General features: G+C 47.1%; 1 protein-coding gene across 2 annotated transcripts; it reads left to right on the forward strand.

Moving 5' to 3' along the window:
- The first annotated feature begins 347 nt into the window (after positions 1 to 347).
- PLP1 (proteolipid protein 1) lies at positions 348 to 19247 on the forward strand. Of its 2 annotated transcripts, none has more exons than XM_090060352.1 (7): positions 348 to 533; positions 9808 to 9994; positions 11538 to 11799; positions 14519 to 14687; positions 15128 to 15201; positions 16365 to 16430; positions 17116 to 19247. In XM_090060352.1, exons 1-7 carry the CDS (start codon positions 530 to 532, stop codon positions 17185 to 17187), a joined length of 834 nt encoding a protein of 277 aa, XP_089916478.1. In that variant the 5' UTR covers positions 348 to 529; the 3' UTR covers positions 17188 to 19247. The 2 variants fall into 2 exon arrangements, with proteins under 2 accessions (XP_089916478.1, XP_089916479.1); XM_090060353.1 differs by having other exon boundaries at positions 349 to 533; positions 11538 to 11694; positions 17116 to 19245.
- The last annotated feature ends 530 nt before the right edge of the window (positions 19248 to 19777 follow it).

Here is a 19777-nt window from a genome sequence, read left to right on the forward strand (position 1 = left end):
TTCCCAGGCTGATTTCCAATGCCATGCTGCAGACATTGCAAATCAAACTAATTTTACTAATCCCAAAGATTCTTCCACCATCTCTTGGATTTAGTCCAGGAGTTTCCAAAAAGCCCTGAATTTGCAGCAAGATTCCCTGACCTTCCTACACAAAGCTGCTGAGTGTGTGCGTTCTGAGGGCAGGGACATAAGGGGATCTGTAGCAAAGAGAAGTTGGCAACCAAAGGCAGTCAGTGAAGATGGAGCAGCTCCCACAATAAGGCGGTATCTCTGATGAGGCGGGGTGAGAGGGGAGGGGGAATGGGAGGAGGAGAAACAGGGGACCTGTCCCTTTAAGGGGGTTGGCTGTCAATCAGAAAGCCCTTTTCTTTGCTGGAGAAGAGGACAGAGATACTCAGAGAGAAAAAGGAAAGGACAGGGGAAAGTGAAGAGAGAGAAAAAGAGACAGAGAGGGAAGGATTGTTCCAGCTGGACAAAGACAACACCAAAGGAAAAGCGCCGACAAGGGATTTGACTGAATCCAGAGGCAATGGGTGAGTAGGAGCAAAAGCCAACTTTGGAAACTTTAAAGCTAACACAAAAGGGGTTTCTTTACATCAGAGATTCAGAGCAGATGTATACCTCATTCTGGGGCTAGCATGTGTTCACTGCACTTTGCTTTACCCCAGGGCAGTGGGATGAAGGGACCTGCCCCCAGCTCATTCCATGTTCAGCTGGGATGCACATCTCTGGAGTGGACGTGGTTCCATGCTCTCCTCCTGGCATCACGGGGCTTTGGTGCCCACTGAGCTGTTAGATCTTTTGGCTGCAGAGCTGGCACTGGTTTTGGCTGGTGACCTGAGGTCACCTGATGGAAATGGTGACCTGTAGCTCCTTCCCTGGAGGTTCAAGCCCACCTCAAGGCTAAGCATGGGAAAAGATTCAACTGCAGCTGTTGGGAGGCTGTGATAGTTCCTCTGAGACTAAATCTCCAGCTGGATTCCTGATTTAACACTGAATTTTGTCAATGCCTCTAAACTCTGTGCATGCCAGCAAAGTAGCTTGAAGATTGCGGTCATGGCAAGAGTCCTTTGACGTAGGGATGCCTGAGGTGTTTAATGTAGCTCTCCACCCTTCCCAAAAATCCATGCTTTACATAAGAAGGGTGTAATTGTTCACCAGCTTTCTGCTTCTGCCACCACCTCCAGGAGAGAAAGCCTTTTCTGGGCCTTCTGCACTCTCAGCACTCAACCCCTGCAAGTGGTCCTTCACTCTAGTTTTATCCTGCAAACCTCTAGGCAGGGCTCCATAGTACCTCTGAAACCCACTGCTTTGGTTCTGCCTGCCTCCTTCCTAGGGAAGATGCAGCTCCATTGTCTCTGTCAGCCTGGGGAGAAGACAGTGCAGTGGGGTTTGCATTCTAAAGCTGCTTTTAGTTGAAAATTCCCAGCAGCTGGGGTGAGGGGTAGGGGCATGAGTGAGATGGAAGATGTTGTGGTGCTAGCTAAGGCATGCCTCCGAGGGAAGGTGTAAGGGGGTTGAAGGAGGCAACTGCAGAGTTCTGCTGCAGGTCACTGGGGCAAGGAGGAAACCATTCCAGCTGCCATTAAGACCTCAGCTTGGACATGTGCATCTGCTGACAGCAACCACTGACCAGGAGACAAGAAAACACCCAAAAGAAAACAACCATCAGGCTATAGAGCAGCAATACAAACTTGTTTCTGTGGAGAGGAGGAATGAGAAAGCGCTTTGTTTGGGGGTCTGGGAATCTTGGGTTCTATCCCTGCTTTGTCACTGATGTTTGCTGTAATCTCAGGCAAACACCTTCCTGCTCCATACCTCAGTTTCCCCATTTGTAAACAGGGATGAGAATAGTTACCTGCCTCAGGGATGTTGTGGAAATTAATAAACTTTAAGTTCAAAAGGTGATTTGAAATCCTCAGAGGAATTATACTACCTAATTAAGAAGTGTTATTACTGCAGGTTTGGCATGACTTCATGATCCCAGATGTTTTCCACTCTAGACAGTTAGGCAGACAGTCTCTTCATACCCTCCCTGAAAAGCAGCCACTTCTGAGGACAATCATGGCAGCCACCTATCAGTGCACAACAGCACTAACAGCTGAGGGCAGGCTGTGAAAGAATCCAGGTCTAATGAAAACCACAGGGAGAATTCAGAGAAAAGTGTACAAAAGTCTCATTTTTACAATTAACCTTCTGAATGCAAATGCATGGTTAAAAATAGACCTCTGTTCTTTGATGCAATACCATTAATGTTGGATATCTAACAGTGAATGTTTTGCTCCTGTAAATCCAAAGCTCCCATCTGTGTCTGAGAACAGTGGTTTTCTCTACTTGGCAACTAAACAAGATGCTTCACTCTGGGAGTAGCAAGAGAACTAGTGCTCATGTCTTGGAGGTTTGGAGACAGCAGCCAGAATGGGGTGGAAGTGGGGGTGACGGGAAAGAGGCAGATGCAGTCAGACCAGGCCCAGCATGGAGGGCTCAGACTTGCCCATTAGTTTTGATTATGAGGACTGAAATAAGCTAGAGGCCACAGGCACAAAAGGCAATCAGAAAAGTGATGCCATAAAAGGTACCTCCACCTATTAGCTCCCTGTGGTGCTGCATTAGCTACTGACACAATACTGTCTGTGTGTCTGGTGGGGGAGATAGCTGGGGACTGCGCTTATCAGATGGGCCTAACTTTAGTTGCTTTATTCTTTACTCTTTGGAATGATGTAGAGGGCAGAAAGAAAACACTTTGGGCCATATTCACCCCTGAGCTGAGCCTGATGAACTACTCCAGGAAGGAATCTGGTCCCTGATTTCTAGGTACAGTGGCATCATTAAATGTCAGAAGAGTCACCCTTTGCCTTGCAAGAGGAGCCTGGGTAGTGAGCCATAGGGGTCAGCATGGCTAGTCCCAGGTGCTGGCCTCTTATCTGCTTGGCTTTCATCCTAGATAGCTGCCTCTCTGTTACAAGACTGAACATTCCCAGTAGCTTGAAGAGGGCAGGTGACTTTAAAAACAACATAAAGTTTGATTCCATATGAGCCCAGCTTTGCTAACATAAACCTGTTGGTAACTGCAAAATACTCATGTATCCTGGTACCATAAATCCAGAGCCAGGCACTCAATCCTGCTCTTGCTGAAATCTGTGGGGGACTCTTAGGGACTGCAGTAGCAGGAGGGGCAGCCCTTCTTGAGCTCTGACCACTTCTCCCCTAAACCAGCTCTGAAGCCCAGGGGCATAGGCTCCATCACTCTTGTCAATGGCTACACAGACCCTGGGCTGTGTCTATGGCACCTCATACAAGGGACTTCCACACCGCAGTACAGATTAGAGTCTGAAACCAGGCTCCCGAAGTGGTAGAATCCCTCCCAGGCTTGGGCTGCAGGAAAGGACAGCTCTGTGCATTCGGCGCTTCCCAGAATGCAGCAAGCCTGGAAGGCAGGAGTTCACAATTCACCTCATGGGATTAGGCTAGGGTATGCAGTCTGAGGCAGGGATCCATGGTTTCCTTATAGGGGAGCAGCTCTCTAGCTGTATCCAGAGCAGTGGTAGTGACACATGTAGCTCCCTTCGGATCTGGCTGGGAGTAACATGAGGGCAGGGACCTCGCCCTGAGGTAGTGGCTGGGAACCTCCACTTGCCTTTAGCTCTGTAATTCAGTGCACAAGAGACATAGGGTTAGGGTTAGGGACATCAGGCCATGCTGAGAAGTCCAGAGCCCTGCCCCAATATGTGTGTTTTTTACTGCAAATATAAACGGTATCTAATAGTAATTCATCCTGCCCTGGGATGGGGGCAGCTTCACAGGCTCATGACACACTGCACAGACCATTTGGGATGATGTTGTACTTTTCTGTCACTACAGACAATCCAGCCAGGGCCCAGAACAGGCTGCTGTCATCAGCCGTGGGGAGATGCTGCTAGGACCCATCCCCAGGGCTTTCCCCACCAGGGAGCCATTGTGAGCACATGGATGGAGGAAGGCTGCATGAAGGCCTCACAGAGGGAGCTTTGTCCTGACTGCGATTTTCTGGGCCCCTGAGGCCCTTGTTTGTCTCTGGCACCTCCTGGTGATAGTGGTTATCTCACTGCTCAGCAGCCCCTCCTCCCTGATGTGGTACCAGCCCCGGCTGGGCTGATAAACTGAGCCTTTCAGCCCACATCAGCCCCATCAACAGGAGCCGTCTTTGTGTGGGAGTGCTCGGGGCGGGCTGCAGGACGGGGTGGGAGGGAGACAGGTCCTTAGGGGCGTTGACAGTGGGAGGGACTGCCTTGGAGAGACGGGGCTCCTGTTGTTTTGCCCCTATTGTTCTTCAGCTGGAGTGAGGTACAAGGCTGGTAATTGTGTGGACACAAGGGGCTCTTTCTCTTACCCCCTTCACAAGAAGTCTTTCTCTCCTCCCTTCCCTTGCTCTTCAGATCACTGCTTACAGGCACTGCACAACAGGCAACTGCCTTCCCGAGCCCTTGTGCTACAAGGCCAGAGATCTGCCAAGCAGAACAGCAGGTGGTGTTGCGGAGGGGACGGGGCTCTGGGAGATGGCTCCTGGTACTGAAGGTCCCTTCATGAACATACCTTCAAGCACATTCCTCATAGTTGGATAGCCTGGGCCCACTCCCCTCAGCATCCGTCTTGGTCACTTAACTTACAGCCTCCCCGCTGAAGTGAGCAAAAACACATTCTTGTAAAGCACTTCCTTCTTTGGGATGTTTTTACTTTCTCTTGTTTGGACTTTTCATTCAAAACCACACCAGCAGCCACATGGGGAAAGCTGCCTCTGTAGTCATCACCCTAAGGGCAGATGCAGCCAGTGGGCTTAAGGACTCAATGGGCCTTCCCATCACCATGGTCCCTCCTGCCACACTGATGGGACACTGAGGCAGGGAAAGGACAGTCCTGTTTTTGGATAGCCAGATGTTGAGATGATTTCAGATGTCTGAACTGCCCAGCTAGCATTGAATCACATACCACATGTCAAGGAGAGGGGCAGAGCTGCCTTCATTTCTCACTACATGTTAAATCCCCATTCAGGAAAGCACATAAGTCATATTTAGCCTTAGGTGTATATTTAAATCTCATCCACTTTGATGAGGTTAAGCACTTGCTTATGTGCTCATCTACAATGGCAGTATGTTACTGAACTGAGGTCTACACTAGCTTTCCAACTTTCCTGCCAAATACAGGCAACAGTCCTTCCATGACCAGTGTCTCCAGACTGATGGCTCCTTCTTCTTAGAGAAACACATGTGAAGGGGCTCTGAGGAGCATCTTACAGTCAAATCCTAAGCTGGAGAGGCAGGAGAGGCAGAGGAAACCCCATGTACCCAGTCTGTCTCCTGGGGCCAGTGCAGAATGTTTCCCCAGACTATAGGTTCTGGTGCTTGTCTTCGCTTAAAACTAGACTCCCTGAGTGGCAGGGCATCTGTCATATCCCTTAGGAAACCTTCCCACAGCCTAAAGCCCAAGAGAAAGCTATCTTGATTCTTCTAACTTACAGTTTTTCTAGAATTTTCCTAAATTCCTTCCATTTTCTATCCAAAGCTACCAGTGCAGACTCATTCAGGCATTTTGTGTGAGATGGCTAATGGGGCCTATGGAGGTTAGGTACCCCAATCCCACTGAGATTCAATAGGATTGGGATATTGAGTACTTGCTATTACAGAGCCTCCTGGGTGTGATGTTTGGTATAAAAATACCATCTATTTAATGGGCAAACATCTGTCTGGTAGGTAGATATTACCTAGCTAGATTAGCTAGTGGCCCCCTTTCTTCTTCAGAGTGGGTGACCTCCCAGTAACCCTGCTGGGTTGGCTCAATGCAGGCAGCGCAGCTGCTTGCTCAGAGTCAGACAGCGTCTCCCTCTCACATACAGAGGGCCAAATTCTCCTCTCTCAGCAGTTTTATACTCCATCAGCAACTTCCCAGTTTGCACAGCAAGATTAGGCTACAATGAGCTCAGAGGGAGGCCCAGGGCCCAGCTTTCCCAATCAAATGATCATAGATTCATAGATTGTAAGGCCGGAGGGACCTCAGAAGATCATCAGGTCCAGCCCCCTGCACCAAGCAGGAAAGATAATTGCAGGTCAGGTGACCCTAGCAAGGTGACTATCTAGTCTTCTCTTGAAGATTTCTAGGGTAGGTGATTGCACCACCTCTGGAGGGAGCTTATTCCACAGTCTGGACACCCTGACTGTGACAAGAGTTTTTCCTAATGTTGAGCCTGAATCAGTCTTCCAGGGGTTTGTGGCCATTACTCCTGGTTTTCCTCTTGGGTGCCCTGGTGAACAGTTGCTCACCAAGCCCTTGATGTAATCACCTAATGTAGTGGTAAGCTGCTACCAGGTCCACTCTTAGCCTCCTTCTCCTCAGGCTGAAGAGTACCAGATCCCTCAGCCTTTCCTCATATGGCTTGCCATGTAAGACTCTGATCATAAGGGTAGCTCTTCTTTGGACTCTCTCAAGCTTGTCTGTGTCTTTGTTAGAGTGTGGTGCCCAGAACTGCACTCAGTACTCCAGCTGCAGTCTCACCAGTGCTGAGTAGAGTGGAAGAAGCACCTCCTTGGTTTTGCTGGAGATGTATTGCTTGATGCATACCAGAGTATTATTTGCCCTACTGGCTACAGCGTTGCGCTGCTGGCTCATACTCATACTGTAGTCTTTTATTACCCCCAGGTGCCTTTCATTCGTGGTGCTAGTCAGTTTGGTGCCACCAAGCCTGTAGGTGTGTTGGGGGTTGCTCGTCTCCAGGTGGAGCACTTTACATTTCTCGATGTTGAACTTCATCAGATTCTGATCTGCCCAACTTGCCTGCCTGTCTAGGTCCGCCTGTATCTGTAGCCTATCTTCAAGCATCACCATGCTCCCCAGGGTAATCCATTTTCTGAGGCTTCAGGAAACAGGTTCCACCTGCTCCAGCCTCTAAAAGCTGTCGCTAGCTAGCAGTACGTGTCTAGGTCAGTAGTTTTCAACCTGTGGTCCACAGACCTCCCAGAAGACCACAGACTATATCTAAGGGGTCCGTGAAAGATTACTATGATCAAGCAAAAGTATGTGAATAACCACACTTACAATTCAAAAGGGTCCACACCTCCATTTGAAACTTTTTAGGGATCCACAAAGGAAAAAAGGTTGAAAATCACTCGTCTAGGCAAGCTGTTAGGGACTGGGGTGTGAGCAGTTGAGGAAGGTCCCTTGAAGTCCAGAAACTGGGTCCACAGGGGGCCAGGAGTCAGACTCAAGTTCAGGGTGCACCATGAGTCAGAGCCAGTGTTTCCGATAAGCAAGTCAAAGCACTGTAGCAAGCACCAGACTCTTTGCCAGAGTTAACCCTGACAGGCAAGGGTGCTGCCTTATGGAATCTGCTCCTGTTAAAAAATTACCTGCCTGTCTTGAGCCACACTAAGACAGCCTACCTAAGTGCAGCTGGGTACTCCCAGGGACACAACTCCACATAGCACAGGCTGCCAGAGTGCTGTTTTCAATCCACTGGTGATCAAATAGTCCTCTCTTTGTTCCCTGTTTGTACCCTCCTCCTCATCCCCTGGTTTTAATATTGATGAGCATATACAAGCTGGCAGGGGAAGAACAAACCCCTATTGTCTTCCTTGCCACAAAGAAATTAGTACAAGCTGTGACCTTGCACTGGAGGGGAGGGGAGAACATTACTGATAGTGACCCTGTGGCATTCTTGTAGGCCCATTCTTCAAGAGAGGAGAAAAACATATGGGGGATAAGCAGGGAGGGGTGTGGGCACTGGAAACAGTTCCCACTGCACATGCATGTGAGGGAGAAGGCAGAGTGCAGAGGATGTTGGCTGAGGCAAGCCCTCTTCTGAATGAAATCACATTCATCTGGTGTGTGTTCAGAATAAGAACCACATGGCCACAGCACCCAGTATGCTGGGAGCAGCCAGGGGCTGTACATGCTGTCTGCTCTGCCCCATGCTCAACGCATGTCTGCATGGAGGGGCTACTCATGTGTTAATAAGGGGCCACAGATGAGACACAGCAGAGAACATGAAAAACAGAGGCTGGCTCTGGGTGGAGAAGAAGCCAGAGCTTGTTTCCTTTTGTGGCTGGAGTTTGTCATGGGTTTACTGACTGCTGTTAAGTACAAAAGTAAAGTTGGGCCTACTCTTGGGGGGCAGCTGCACTGCGGTGGAGACCTGAGACTCCAGGTGCCTCCATAGGTGTGCAGCTCCCAAACCTGCATCTGGTGGCAGAGCTGAGCTTTGGGTGTGATCCTGCTCTGTAGGACAGGGCAAAACAAAACTTCTGCCTCAACACCTGTGAATGTTACACTGTTGAAAATTTAGACCCGGAGCTCTCTACAGAGCTTCCTGCACCTTGGAGGCCTGATTTTTTGGAAGACCATAGCACCTGAAAAATCAAGTTGTAAGTCTATTCCACCAGCATGTGTGCTGCATAGTACGTATAAATATATGCACCACCGCGGTGTAGCTGCCCCCCAAAAGTAAGACTATTACATCAGCACTGAGTTTCAGGTAAATTCAGAGAGCTTTGGATCTGTAAACACCTTTGCCTGTAGAAGTTACTTACTTCAGTTTCACTAACATTTCCTGCTGACTGATGATGATGCAGGCTTTGGGACTCGTTGATATCAAGATGAGGTTTATTCAGTATGAGGCTCTTCCACTTCTGCTCACATTATTCAGTCTGGGATAATCCAATATATAATAAGAACAGGAAACAAGATCTCCTTTTAAAATGATTCTTTTTCCCTCTGTCTTGTGGCTGGCACAGAGTTGTGTGATAGGCATTGTGATAGTCTCTACAGGTGCTGAGAGCACGGCCTGTCGTTCTGGATGTCTGTCAGTGGGGGTGAATGCTATCTCTAGGATTCTTCCCTGGGGAAACGCACCTTAGAGCAGTCAGTGCTACATTCCTCCTATGTGTGCTCTATTTCAAGGCTAAAGGAGGAGTGAAATGGTGCATAAAACTGGAGCTGACCTGCAGTGGTGGAAAGGAATGATGTCACTTTCTGTCTTTAACAGCAGGATTAAACTTGATTTTAAGAGTTCCCCTCTGTGTTGGTAACAGCTCCAATTGTTACTGCCTAATTCAGGGGTAGGCAAAATGCAGCCCGGGGGCCAGATGCAGCCCATCAGGCCATTCTATCCAGCCTGCGGGGCCCCTAAAAATTTTAGAAAATTAATATTTATCTGCCCTGGGCTGCCTGTCATGCAGTCCTCAGTGGCTTGCCAAAACTCAGTAAGCAGCCCTCTGCCCAAAATAATTGCCCACCCCGGCCTAATTTGACTGTCCTCAGTGATGTTTGTTTGCATTTGTACTTCACTCAACTTGGGCAGGGACTGGAGACTGGTCAGGTTCACATTAATTTCTAATTAATTCTTCTTCCTAGTGCGCATGCACTAGTGCAATATTTTCTGTTGCCTGGGGAGCAGTGAGAGAATTCACTGAGACCCATGCCCTGCCGATCTATGGTAATTAGGGGCTAAACTCTAGCAGAGATGAGCAGCACTATAGACACTGAAGAGAGTTAGATCTTGTTTGAGGTCTGCAGGGAGCACTCAGTATTGTAGAGTCAGTAGTACCGCTGTCTTTGGATCTCTGGCACGGCAGGAGAATGTTCCCATTTTTTTTTAACATCATGAAACCATTTTCATCGCTCTTCAGTTGTTTAAGCCTCCTGCCTAACCCTCCCTTCATGGTTTTTATTAACAAACCATTTGTGTTTGCTGTGGGTATAACCTACCTGACGATATGTCCCTGGCCCTTTGGGACAGAGGGTCTACTCTGTGGCTGATGTGGTTTCTCTCTTTTTTCCCAGGTTTGTTAGAGTGCTGTGCAAGATGTCTGATAGGGGCTCCCTTTGCTTCACTGGTTGCCACAGGGTTGTGTTTCTTTGGGGTAGCACTGTTCTGTGGCTGTGGGCATGAAGCACTCAGTGGCACAGAGCAGCTAATTGAGACCTACTTCTCCAAAAACTACCAGGATTATGAGTATCTGATCAATGTGTAAGTATGCTTCCTTCATCCCTTACATCTTTGGTTCTAGGCAGACAGTCTCCTGGCTCAGGGATGTAACCCAGGCCTTCCCATGGGACTTATCAGCACTGCCCCTACGCCCACTGGAGGGACTAATGCTGAAGGATGTCAACACTCCCTCTCCCCTAGATATTAAACTAATCAGTTCCTGCCTTCCTGTCTGAAAAAGACTGAGATCAGAAATTGAAACTGGTTTTCTCCCATACAAAGCACTTCAAGTCACAGCTCTAACTGGTAGGCTACGAGGCCAGTCACTGGGGCCATATGTTGGAAACCATTCAGAAGTGACCAGTGATTTTGGGTGCCCAACTGGAGACAACTTTAGGTGGCCATCAGATCATCAAAACCCTCTAAGAAGGATGTCTCAGGTTGGGCTCACAAATATTAAGGTACTGAAATCACTAGGCCAAAGAGTCTAAAACTCCTGGACAATGACAATCCATCCCTGCCTGTTGGTCATGTTCACCCCCGGCTCAGAACATCCCCGGCCTGTCATAGGTTATCTAGAACGACAACACTAGTATCCACAGGCTGCTGGATTGAGTTACAAGGGTTTGTGGTCTCTCTGCACATGGTTAGGGTATGGAGCTCTTGATCTGCTTGTTTCTTATCCAGGTGATCAAATGGTTCCTTCATCCCAATGGGAAGACTGGGCCCACTTTACAAAGCTATGGGGTGTGTGGTTAGGTTGGTCCCATTCACCATCAGCACTGCCGAGGGCTGCTGTTAAAAACCCCACATGTCATGGGACTGTCCAACCCTGCTGTAACTGTACTGACTCAGAGGAGTCTCCAGGGCTGTATTTGCCCTTCGAAGCCTTTCAGTTTAGCCTGTTTCCAATGCTTGGAAGTTGCTGAACATCCAGTACATCCTGCCGTGAGGGGAGCCTTCTTCACCCTGTCTTTTTTCACATGTGTTTTCTATCTGACCCTTGCTAGGTACGATGGATAGTGTTGGATCCTCTGCTCTTGGTAGGTATGGTGAACACAGGGTAGCCAAGCAGAGCGGGTCTTGCTGCCCTCCATTTAGCCCACTCTCTGCCTGGCCCCATGCACAGGCATGAGACCAGGTATCTCCTTTTTACAAACCTTCCCCTGCTGTGCCACCCATTAGCAACTGAGGCCAATGCTTTCTCATCACATCTTACCTACTCCACTGATCATTTCCTTTGGGGTCTCCTTCACCATCCCTTGCCCAAGCCCTCATTTCTCCCTTTTGAGGTAGTGGCCTTGACCATGTTAGTGTGAGCCTGCAGCTGAGGGGTGGCAGCAGAGAACAGCTTGGTTGTCAGTCTCTAGGTAAGTCAAGGTGAGCTGTTCATTTTAGGCCATGCTTCGCTCTGTTGCTCCTGGGAAGGGGAGGGAAGTTAATTTCTTCCTACGGTGCATTCTTTGACCCCCCCACCCCCACCACAGTAGGGGCTGAAGGTGGAGCACTGTACTGAGAACTAAGCAATTGTCCTTCTCTCTCTCTCCTTGTCTTTGTCTCTGTCTCTTCCCTGTCTCCACTCCAGGATCCATGCATTCCAGTATGTCATCTACGGAACAGCTTCTTTCTTCTTCCTTTATGGAGCCCTCCTGCTGGCTGAGGGCTTCTACACCACTGGCGCCGTCAGACAGATCTTTGGAGACTACAAGACCACCATCTGTGGCAAGGGCCTCAGCGCTACGGTAACAGGGGGCCAGAAGGGGAGGGGTTCCAGAGGCCACCATCAAGCTCACTCTTTGGAGCGGGTGTGTCAGTGTTTGGGAAAGTGGCTAGGACATCCTGACAAGGTGATCTTAACCAGGGTTTGGTGCTAATACAACTTGAAGGTTGACATGACTGATGGGCATGAGACTGAAGGCTTGTTCCACCCAGCTGACGGGCTCCAGGCAGGAGTCATGTACTGGGTGGAACAGCTGCACTGATTATATGGCATCTGAAAGAAAAGCGCAGCCTGTTTGCTCTGCCACCCCATTGCCTGACACTCTGCCAGTCAGATGCACTCCTCATCGTGTGGGGGCCCTGTGTTAATGGCCCTTGCCATGCCCTCTGCTGATCCCTTATCCATTAGCCCCTTTTCCCATCCCCATTTTCCCTCTATTCAGGTCCCCTCAGTTGCTGCTGCTTGTCTGGGACTGCTCTGTTTAAGCAAGAGGCATTTTTTTGAAGTTATGTGCTCCCAAGCATTGGTTGGGGGGGCGCAGAGGAGCCTGGCACCATTGTAGATTTGGCCTCCTGATATATCTATTATTATTATTATTATTATTATATTGCAAATTTCCCAAAAGCCCCCCTGTCTAGGATTTCACCCCCAACATCTCTGTGGCCATAGGAGACAGAACTAGGAGCGACTGACTCAAGCTGAAGCAGAAGCAATCTAGGTTGGAGATCAGGAGGAACTTCCTGATTATGAGGATAGTCAAGCATTGGAACATGTTATCTAGAGAAATTGTGGAATCTCCAGCCCTGGAAATTTGCAAGAAAAAGTTGGATGAATGGTTGGCTGGGATTGTTTAGTCAGGGATGATCCTGCCTTGAGCAGGGGTCTGGACTAGATGACCTTGCAAGGTCCCTTCCAGTTCCATTTTCCTATGATCCTAATATTATGATGGGTACCACCCCCCCCACACACACACACAGAGGCTTGCTTCTCAACCATATACTGCCTACATATTTGAAGCGGTCTGACCCCGCCGAGTGGTTGGTGAGTGGACCAGACCTTCTCTATGTTATTTATTGCTCAGTACAGAATGGGTCTTTTATTATTAAAATAGCCATTTCTGTGACTCTTGCTGGTAGGCCTTGTCTTCTGCTCAAAAGCATCAGTGCCCCCAGTCAGTTAGAAACAGTATGGCAGAGAAAACTCTGGCCTGTTAATCTCTCTTTACCATTGGCCTCTACAGCAGTTATCAACTAACACTTCCTCAAGTGACTGGTGACTGTGGGTGCTACTGTTGTAACTGCTGTTCAACCTGAAGAGCTTGAAAGGGTCTGCTTTTCAGAAATCACTGTACATCCCCAGGTCCCTTTAAGGAGCTTAAAGCTAGGCACCCAAAATCATGAGCTAGTTTTCAGGTTCTTGCATCCCTGCCTCCCTCCCTCCTTCCCCCATGGCCCCTGCCCTCCCCGCCATGCACACAACAGCCTGGGAAGTGGCATCACTGCAGGGCAGGATCAGGAGGTACTGCCAGGGGCACGGGATGTCATGGGAAGTGCCACATGGCAGGTAATTAGGAGAGCTTTGTTGTTTGACCTTCAGACGAACTGTTCCTTGTTTAAATATCCAACATAAAGCCAGTACCACATGATGGAGACAGTAGTTCTCCAGAAGCTTGACCCTGCAAGGGGCTTCAGACAATTGGACATAGAGGGTGCTTACTCATAACCCCTCTCAGCATAGGACCATCTGCCATGGGTCTGTACAAATGTTCAGGCCAAATGTTCATCCCAAGTCTAGCAGTGCACTGGGATGGCCTGGTTAAGGTAGGCTAAAGACATACAAGGAAGTGATGTGGCCAGAGTTATATCCAGACATCCATGACTCCCTCAGACCAAAGCAACAGGGACTCAGCACAGTGGAGCTGGCAGGCGTAGTCTTTGTCAAAAGGGAGAGAGATGCTCAAAAACTACATCACTGGATTATGTAGTGAGGTGCTTCAACTGCTCTAGCACCACACTTCTGGGGCTAATACGGCCAGATGTTGTTAACCACCACATGTAGGCCTCAGTGCCAATTTGAATTCAAAGTATCCATTTCAACATCAGTTCTCAGATGACAAATGGTGAAGAGTGTTACTGGCCTGGAGGACAAGAGCAGAACGGATGCGGTTTTCTTTTAAGATCATTTGTATTGCATCTCGTGGGCCAGATTTTCAAGATGCTCATTCATTTGCCTCTGCACACAAGGCCTGTGTGCCACTGATGGCCCTTGATACCAACTGGTGATTTTCAACTCCCAAATCCACAATAGGTGTGTACACACATCAAGAATTTGCACACTACCAATTTTTACCATGCTAGCCTGTGACTAGCACTATGCTACCCAGGCCAGATACCTGATCCATGTGCACAGATGAGAGATTGGTACAAATCAGTTTGCTACCTGCAAGTGCATGTATGGCATTGCATGCACCTACCTTTGAAAATTTGGTCCCACTAAGAAATACTGGTTAAAATTGTGTTTTTCTGTACATATGTATATGAGTATGTATGTGTATTTGTGTGTGCATGTATATGTACAGATGTTTTACCATGTACATATAGGGGTGTGTGTGTGTGTGTGTGTGTGTATATGCCTGATGTCTATCTTGAGCCTTCCTCTAGGTAAACAACTGCCTTTTCACCTTTGCTGGAGGTGCTCACTTTTTCTTTCCAAGTGGTAGAGATCCTGCAATTCATTCCATGTCACACACATGGCTTGCAGATCTTCAGCCTCATGCTCTCATGTCTGAAGGCTCTGGTACAACATTAATCATGTTCCTACCATCTTGCTTGTCTTGACCATTTCAGTTTGTGGGTGTGACCTATGCCCTCACCATCATCTGGCTCCTTGTGTTTGCCTGCTCTGCTGTGCCTGTCTACATCTACTTCAATACTTGGACTACTTGCCAGTCTATTGCAAACCCTAGCAAGACTTCTGCCAGCATAGGCACGCTGTGCACTGATGCCAGGATGTATGGTGAGCCTTGATACTATGCCACTAATAAACATCAGATTTTCAGACATTGGACCAAGTCAATGTCCCACTGAAGCCAGGGGCAACATTCTTGTGTACCAGCATTTAGACAATCACCTTTGTATTCTAGGCATAAAGAAAAGCTGGTGCTCCCAAAAGGAATGTGAGTAAAGGTGTATGGGTAGTATCCACAGGCAGAGAAGGGGTCCTTGGGAAGGATATTTGGGATGGGTACACCAGAATTAAGTTAGGGACAAATGCTGCTCCATATACATGAAATATTCAGACCAGAATGACTCTTTCTTCCATACATCTGTAAGGAATGCTGTAAGCCAAACCTCCACATATATCAATAGTGTACAATAAGGAAGAGCAAGCAAGGCTTCCTGTACTAAATGGCCTTGCAAGCAGCTTATCCTGGACTACTTTTGTCTTTTCTATAGGTGTTCTCCCATGGAATGCTTTCCCAGGAAAAGTGTGTGGCTCAAACCTTCTGTCCATCTGTAAGACCAATGAAGTAAGTGCCCCACTTGACCACAGCCAAGCTGAAATACTTAGTGCCACCTTTAAATGGTTTTGGATTATGAGTGAATATTCATAAAGAACTGGGTGAAGATTTAGATTGATCTTTGAGGGAGGGACCATGTTTCTGCTTTGTGTTTGATGGGTGTCACATTTTGGATGATACTGCAATCTAAATAACAAACACAAATAATTGAAGTCACATCACTTTGCTGACCATAGAGGAAGTGCAGGGCTCCTGATTATAGTGCCTCAATTTGGATTCGAGTGAACACTAGATCAGAGAACTGCCTCCCTCACTCACATTAACATAAGCCAGATGTAGCTACCTTGAAATCAACCTTTCGCTACTTATTGCTATCATCTCTCTGAATGAGCAAAATTGTGAATTCTTCTGGGCCATGGTTATGTTGTTGTGGTTATTAAGGCAGAAAAGTCTGAAACACTGAATACAAAGAGGATAGACAATAAATTACCATGTCGCCACTTGGCAAAGCATCTAGGAACCCAAGACTAAGTGAACAGACTGAATTTTACCTCTCAACCTAGTAGGGGATAGCCATGCTGGACAGAAATGTTCCTCTATTGAAAAATGCCATCAGAAAGAACTGAAGGTTCCTATTACCATAATATCTCACAATCTTTAATGTGTTTATCTGCACAGTGGTTCTGTCAGATCAGAGAACCCCATTATCCCCATATTACAGGGACAAAAGTGGCTAAATGACTTGCCCAAAGTTATCCACAGTCTGTGGCAAAATAGGACTCAAACAGAAGTCTCCCAAGTCCTTGCCTAGTGCCTTAACCATTGTTCCTTCCTTCCTGTCTATGTGGAGACTGTTTCTCTTGCATTGAGAAGACCTGTAGGGCAAAGCTGGATGTCCACAGGTTGCGCAAAGTTTAGGAAGGGAAAGATGGGGTGAAAATGAATCTGCCTCTGCTCTGCAAGAGAAAACAGTCCCTAGCACTCAGGATTCATGTTCTCCATCACTGCCAGGTGCTGCTGGGTTTCTAGGCCCCAGCCTGTTGACTGGACCCAGAGATCCAGGAGGGATCTGTGAAGAGAAGCCATTTGTAGATCACTTGTAGATACCAGCTTTGCCTCTGCTGTCTCAGACACATCTGTAGCTGGCAGATCATTATTTTGTTTCCTTACAGTTCCAAATGACCTTCCACCTTTTCATTGCTGCCTTTGTTGGTGCTGCAGCCACACTGGTTTCACTGGTGAGTCAATGCGTTGCCTAAAACTCATCTCCCCACTTTATGAATGCTGTTAGAGGGAAGGAGTGATGTGCAAGTGGTGAATTTGGGTCTCATTCATGTTATGGTAGTGTTAGAGTGAGGCTATTAAAAGGAAGGTTAATTAAACCCCATAGCCTAGAAACCTACTTCAGACAGGGCATACTTGATTTCTTCCTGTTACATATTTGAGCACAGGCATGGATTTTAGGACCAAGGAGAGAGCAGGAGAGACAACTGCTGGAAGATGAGAAAGGGGATTTCAAGGAGAGGACAATTTCATATACACACAGACAATACATATTCTGGATGTTGTCCAAGCTCTTGCCAGAAACACTTTATTGTATTCTATGGAGCTTTTCTTAAATGCCTTTGGGCAGGGACATTTTGCTTTTACATCAAGGCAGCAGGTAAATGGCCTTCTGTAATGCACTATTATGCCAACTCGCATAAAGGGCATGGGATGTCTGTGACTGGCCGGTTTTAAAGAGGGCTATGTCAAGTAGGTCTGACAGAGTAGAGAGATCCTGAGCCTAGCTTTGCTGCCAGTGGCAGAACCTCCCTGATATACTCCAGTCAATATATTGTCCGACAGTGCCCTGCTTCAATGTACATAGGATATTTATTTGCAGTGCCTTTTTTCACATGCTCTCTCTCCCCCTCCCCACAGCTCACCTTCATGATTGCCGCTACTTACAACTTTGCTGTCCTCAAACTCATGGGACGAGGCACAAAGTTCTAGTCTGAAAGAAGACGCAAATTATCTGGCACACTTTCTTCTCTAACCATGAGGCTCTAACAATGTAGCCACATGACACCATGTCTCCTACTTTAACTCTGCCTTCACCACCAACTGCCTTCTTCTTGCTCTCTTGTATTCAAATGTGAGGAGTGTGACCAGGAAGGAGAGACTCCCAGTGATGGAAGCTTTGCGCACTTTTTTCTCTGTCTACATCTGTAATGGTTTTACTCTGCAGCGAGTCCTTCTGGGAATGGGGAAAGCCCTCTGTGGAGGATTTCCTGCCATGCCATAAATGAGAAGGAACAATTCCTTCATCATCTAACTTCCCAATATGTCCTGGGAAAGAAGCTCTGCAGCTCCTGGCAGGTGGAAATCAATGCTGACTGTCCTACTTCTAGTGAGAAACAGGCTGTATGCTATATAGAAAGAAAAGGAAGCAGCTTGGCCTCACTACCATTGCCAGAGACTCCTTGTGGGTAAACAAAGGAACTTGCTTCCATCTCCACACCACAGATGGAGGATAAGAGAAGGATCTTTTCCTAGTAAAAAATGAAAACTTGCCTTAATTTACATGCTGCAGCTAGGGCAGAGGGGGCTTAGAGCAAGGATCTTCCCAGTGCTGGAAGAGAGCACTGACCCCCATGCTGAAAGAATCCTTAACCCAGTCAACCCTATTAAAGCATAAAGGAGCTTGGTGTCTCTGTAGACAAAGGGGACTCTTGGTTGTACACCTCAGCATTGCCTGTACCACTCACAACAGGTCCTAAACAGCAGAAAGGAGATGGATTCCAGCTTGGACTAGAGGGACATTTCTAATCAGTGGCCTAAGAGTGTAAACCCAGAGGTGTCCCTTTTGTAGACAAAGGATAACTTGTTGGACTATATCTTTGCATGTCTTTTTTCTTGTAACCAGCTGTGCATGTTGAACTCTTGTCATACCTTCACAATGGTGCTCTTCTCTTCGGTTGAGGTTTGCTTCCATAATGTTCTATAAATCAAAGATCTTGATTTGTTTCTGATTTGTGCCAAATGTAACCTACCCTCCTTTTTAATGGTTTCCTGTGAGCTAGTATGCTTGTCTGATGTATCAAAACCAAAAACAGGGAGATTTGGAATGTCCTATTTAGATTATGGCAAATTTCTAAAGACATTCAAAAAGCAGTAAAATAAAGGAATATGGGGAGAGGAAGTAGAGACTTCAGAGTGGTTTGAGCTGCATAAGATTTAATTTTACATTGCTATGCAAATCAAACCCCTTCACAGTCCATGAAGTCTTTCTCAGTGGGGGACCCTGAGACACTTGGAATAAGATTTCAACATTTCCTGTTTTGTGGGAGACACTGGAATGGAATATGGGATCATCTTATTTCAAATGCTTAAAGAGAACAAGGTTCAAACTGCTAAGGCACTTCCTTGCACAGTGTGACCAAGAGAAATGGGTCCCAGGAAGTGCTCATAAAGTCCCAAAGGAAGGCTCTCCACGGATAAATTGTCCAGGGTGAAACTTTCTGATTCTAGTCTTCCCTCTACTTGTTAACTACCAGTGTAGGAATTTGTCTTGGCATTATTTATTTATTGAAGAAGCTTTCAGTGGCAGATTGCAGCTCTTTCACTACATGGACTTTAATAGTGGTTTGAGCAAGGGCCCGAGTAAGCTATCAGTCATGCTAAGCAAAGAGCCTGACGTATTCTCATCACTGAGCACACTAAAATAGATCAGTTAGGCTATCAGCACACGAGTTGGGGGGGTGGGGAGGAGAGAGATTAGGACAGGTTGAGGTGGGAAGAAACCAGTCAAGATCAGGCAAATGAAGTCATCTCTGTATTGATTTAATAACATAACAAATAACCAAACCCCACCCCTGCCCCCAAAACCCAAACGTACACACAAAAAAGCGTTAATCAACTGAAAGTGTTTCCTTCACATCTGATCTAGAATTTCAACTCTTTAACAAGAAGTAAAAAGGAGCAAATTTTTAGAGACTTATCTCACCAGGCATCTTTTATAAAATTAAAGAAAATAAATTAAAATTAAGAATGTTCTGAACAAATATGTATGTTGGTCTGTTTGTCTGTCTGCCTGTTTCTCTAAGCTGACTTCCAGAATGGAAGACAGAGGAGACCACTTCCTAGGTGAACTTGATTTGATTATACTCCTCTGATAGAAGCACAAGGATTGTCTGTTGCATGATGAACACCCAGGCCCAACATCCAAGTGACCCTAATTTAAAAGTGTTTTAAATTATCAGCAACATCAGCCTTAAAGGAGGGAGTGCAGGAGAGAAGAGTGGGGGCCACAGTCAGAGCTTCAGGCTAGAAGTGGCTGCAGGTGATATCAGTACTGAAATAGTGAGGTTATTGCACAAGAGACCTAGGGTTCATTGACTGTAGAGTTTGGATAAATCTGCCCTGGCCTCACTGCTAGATTATTTGATCACTTACTTGATTTATTTTGGTGGAACAATTGTTAAATTTAGTCTCAGTGCAGTGCCAGCTAAACTGGGTTCTAAAACACCTGGTCTGATCATTGCAGTTAGGTTCGAACTGGAGATGGCGAATTATTTGCACCAAACCAAGGTACTCACCAGAT

Source organism: Crocodylus siamensis, chromosome 8 (assembly GCF_052110815.1).
Source record: "Crocodylus siamensis isolate JL-2025a chromosome 8, ASM5211081v1, whole genome shotgun sequence".
Taxonomy (NCBI): Eukaryota; Metazoa; Chordata; order Crocodylia; family Crocodylidae; genus Crocodylus; species Crocodylus siamensis.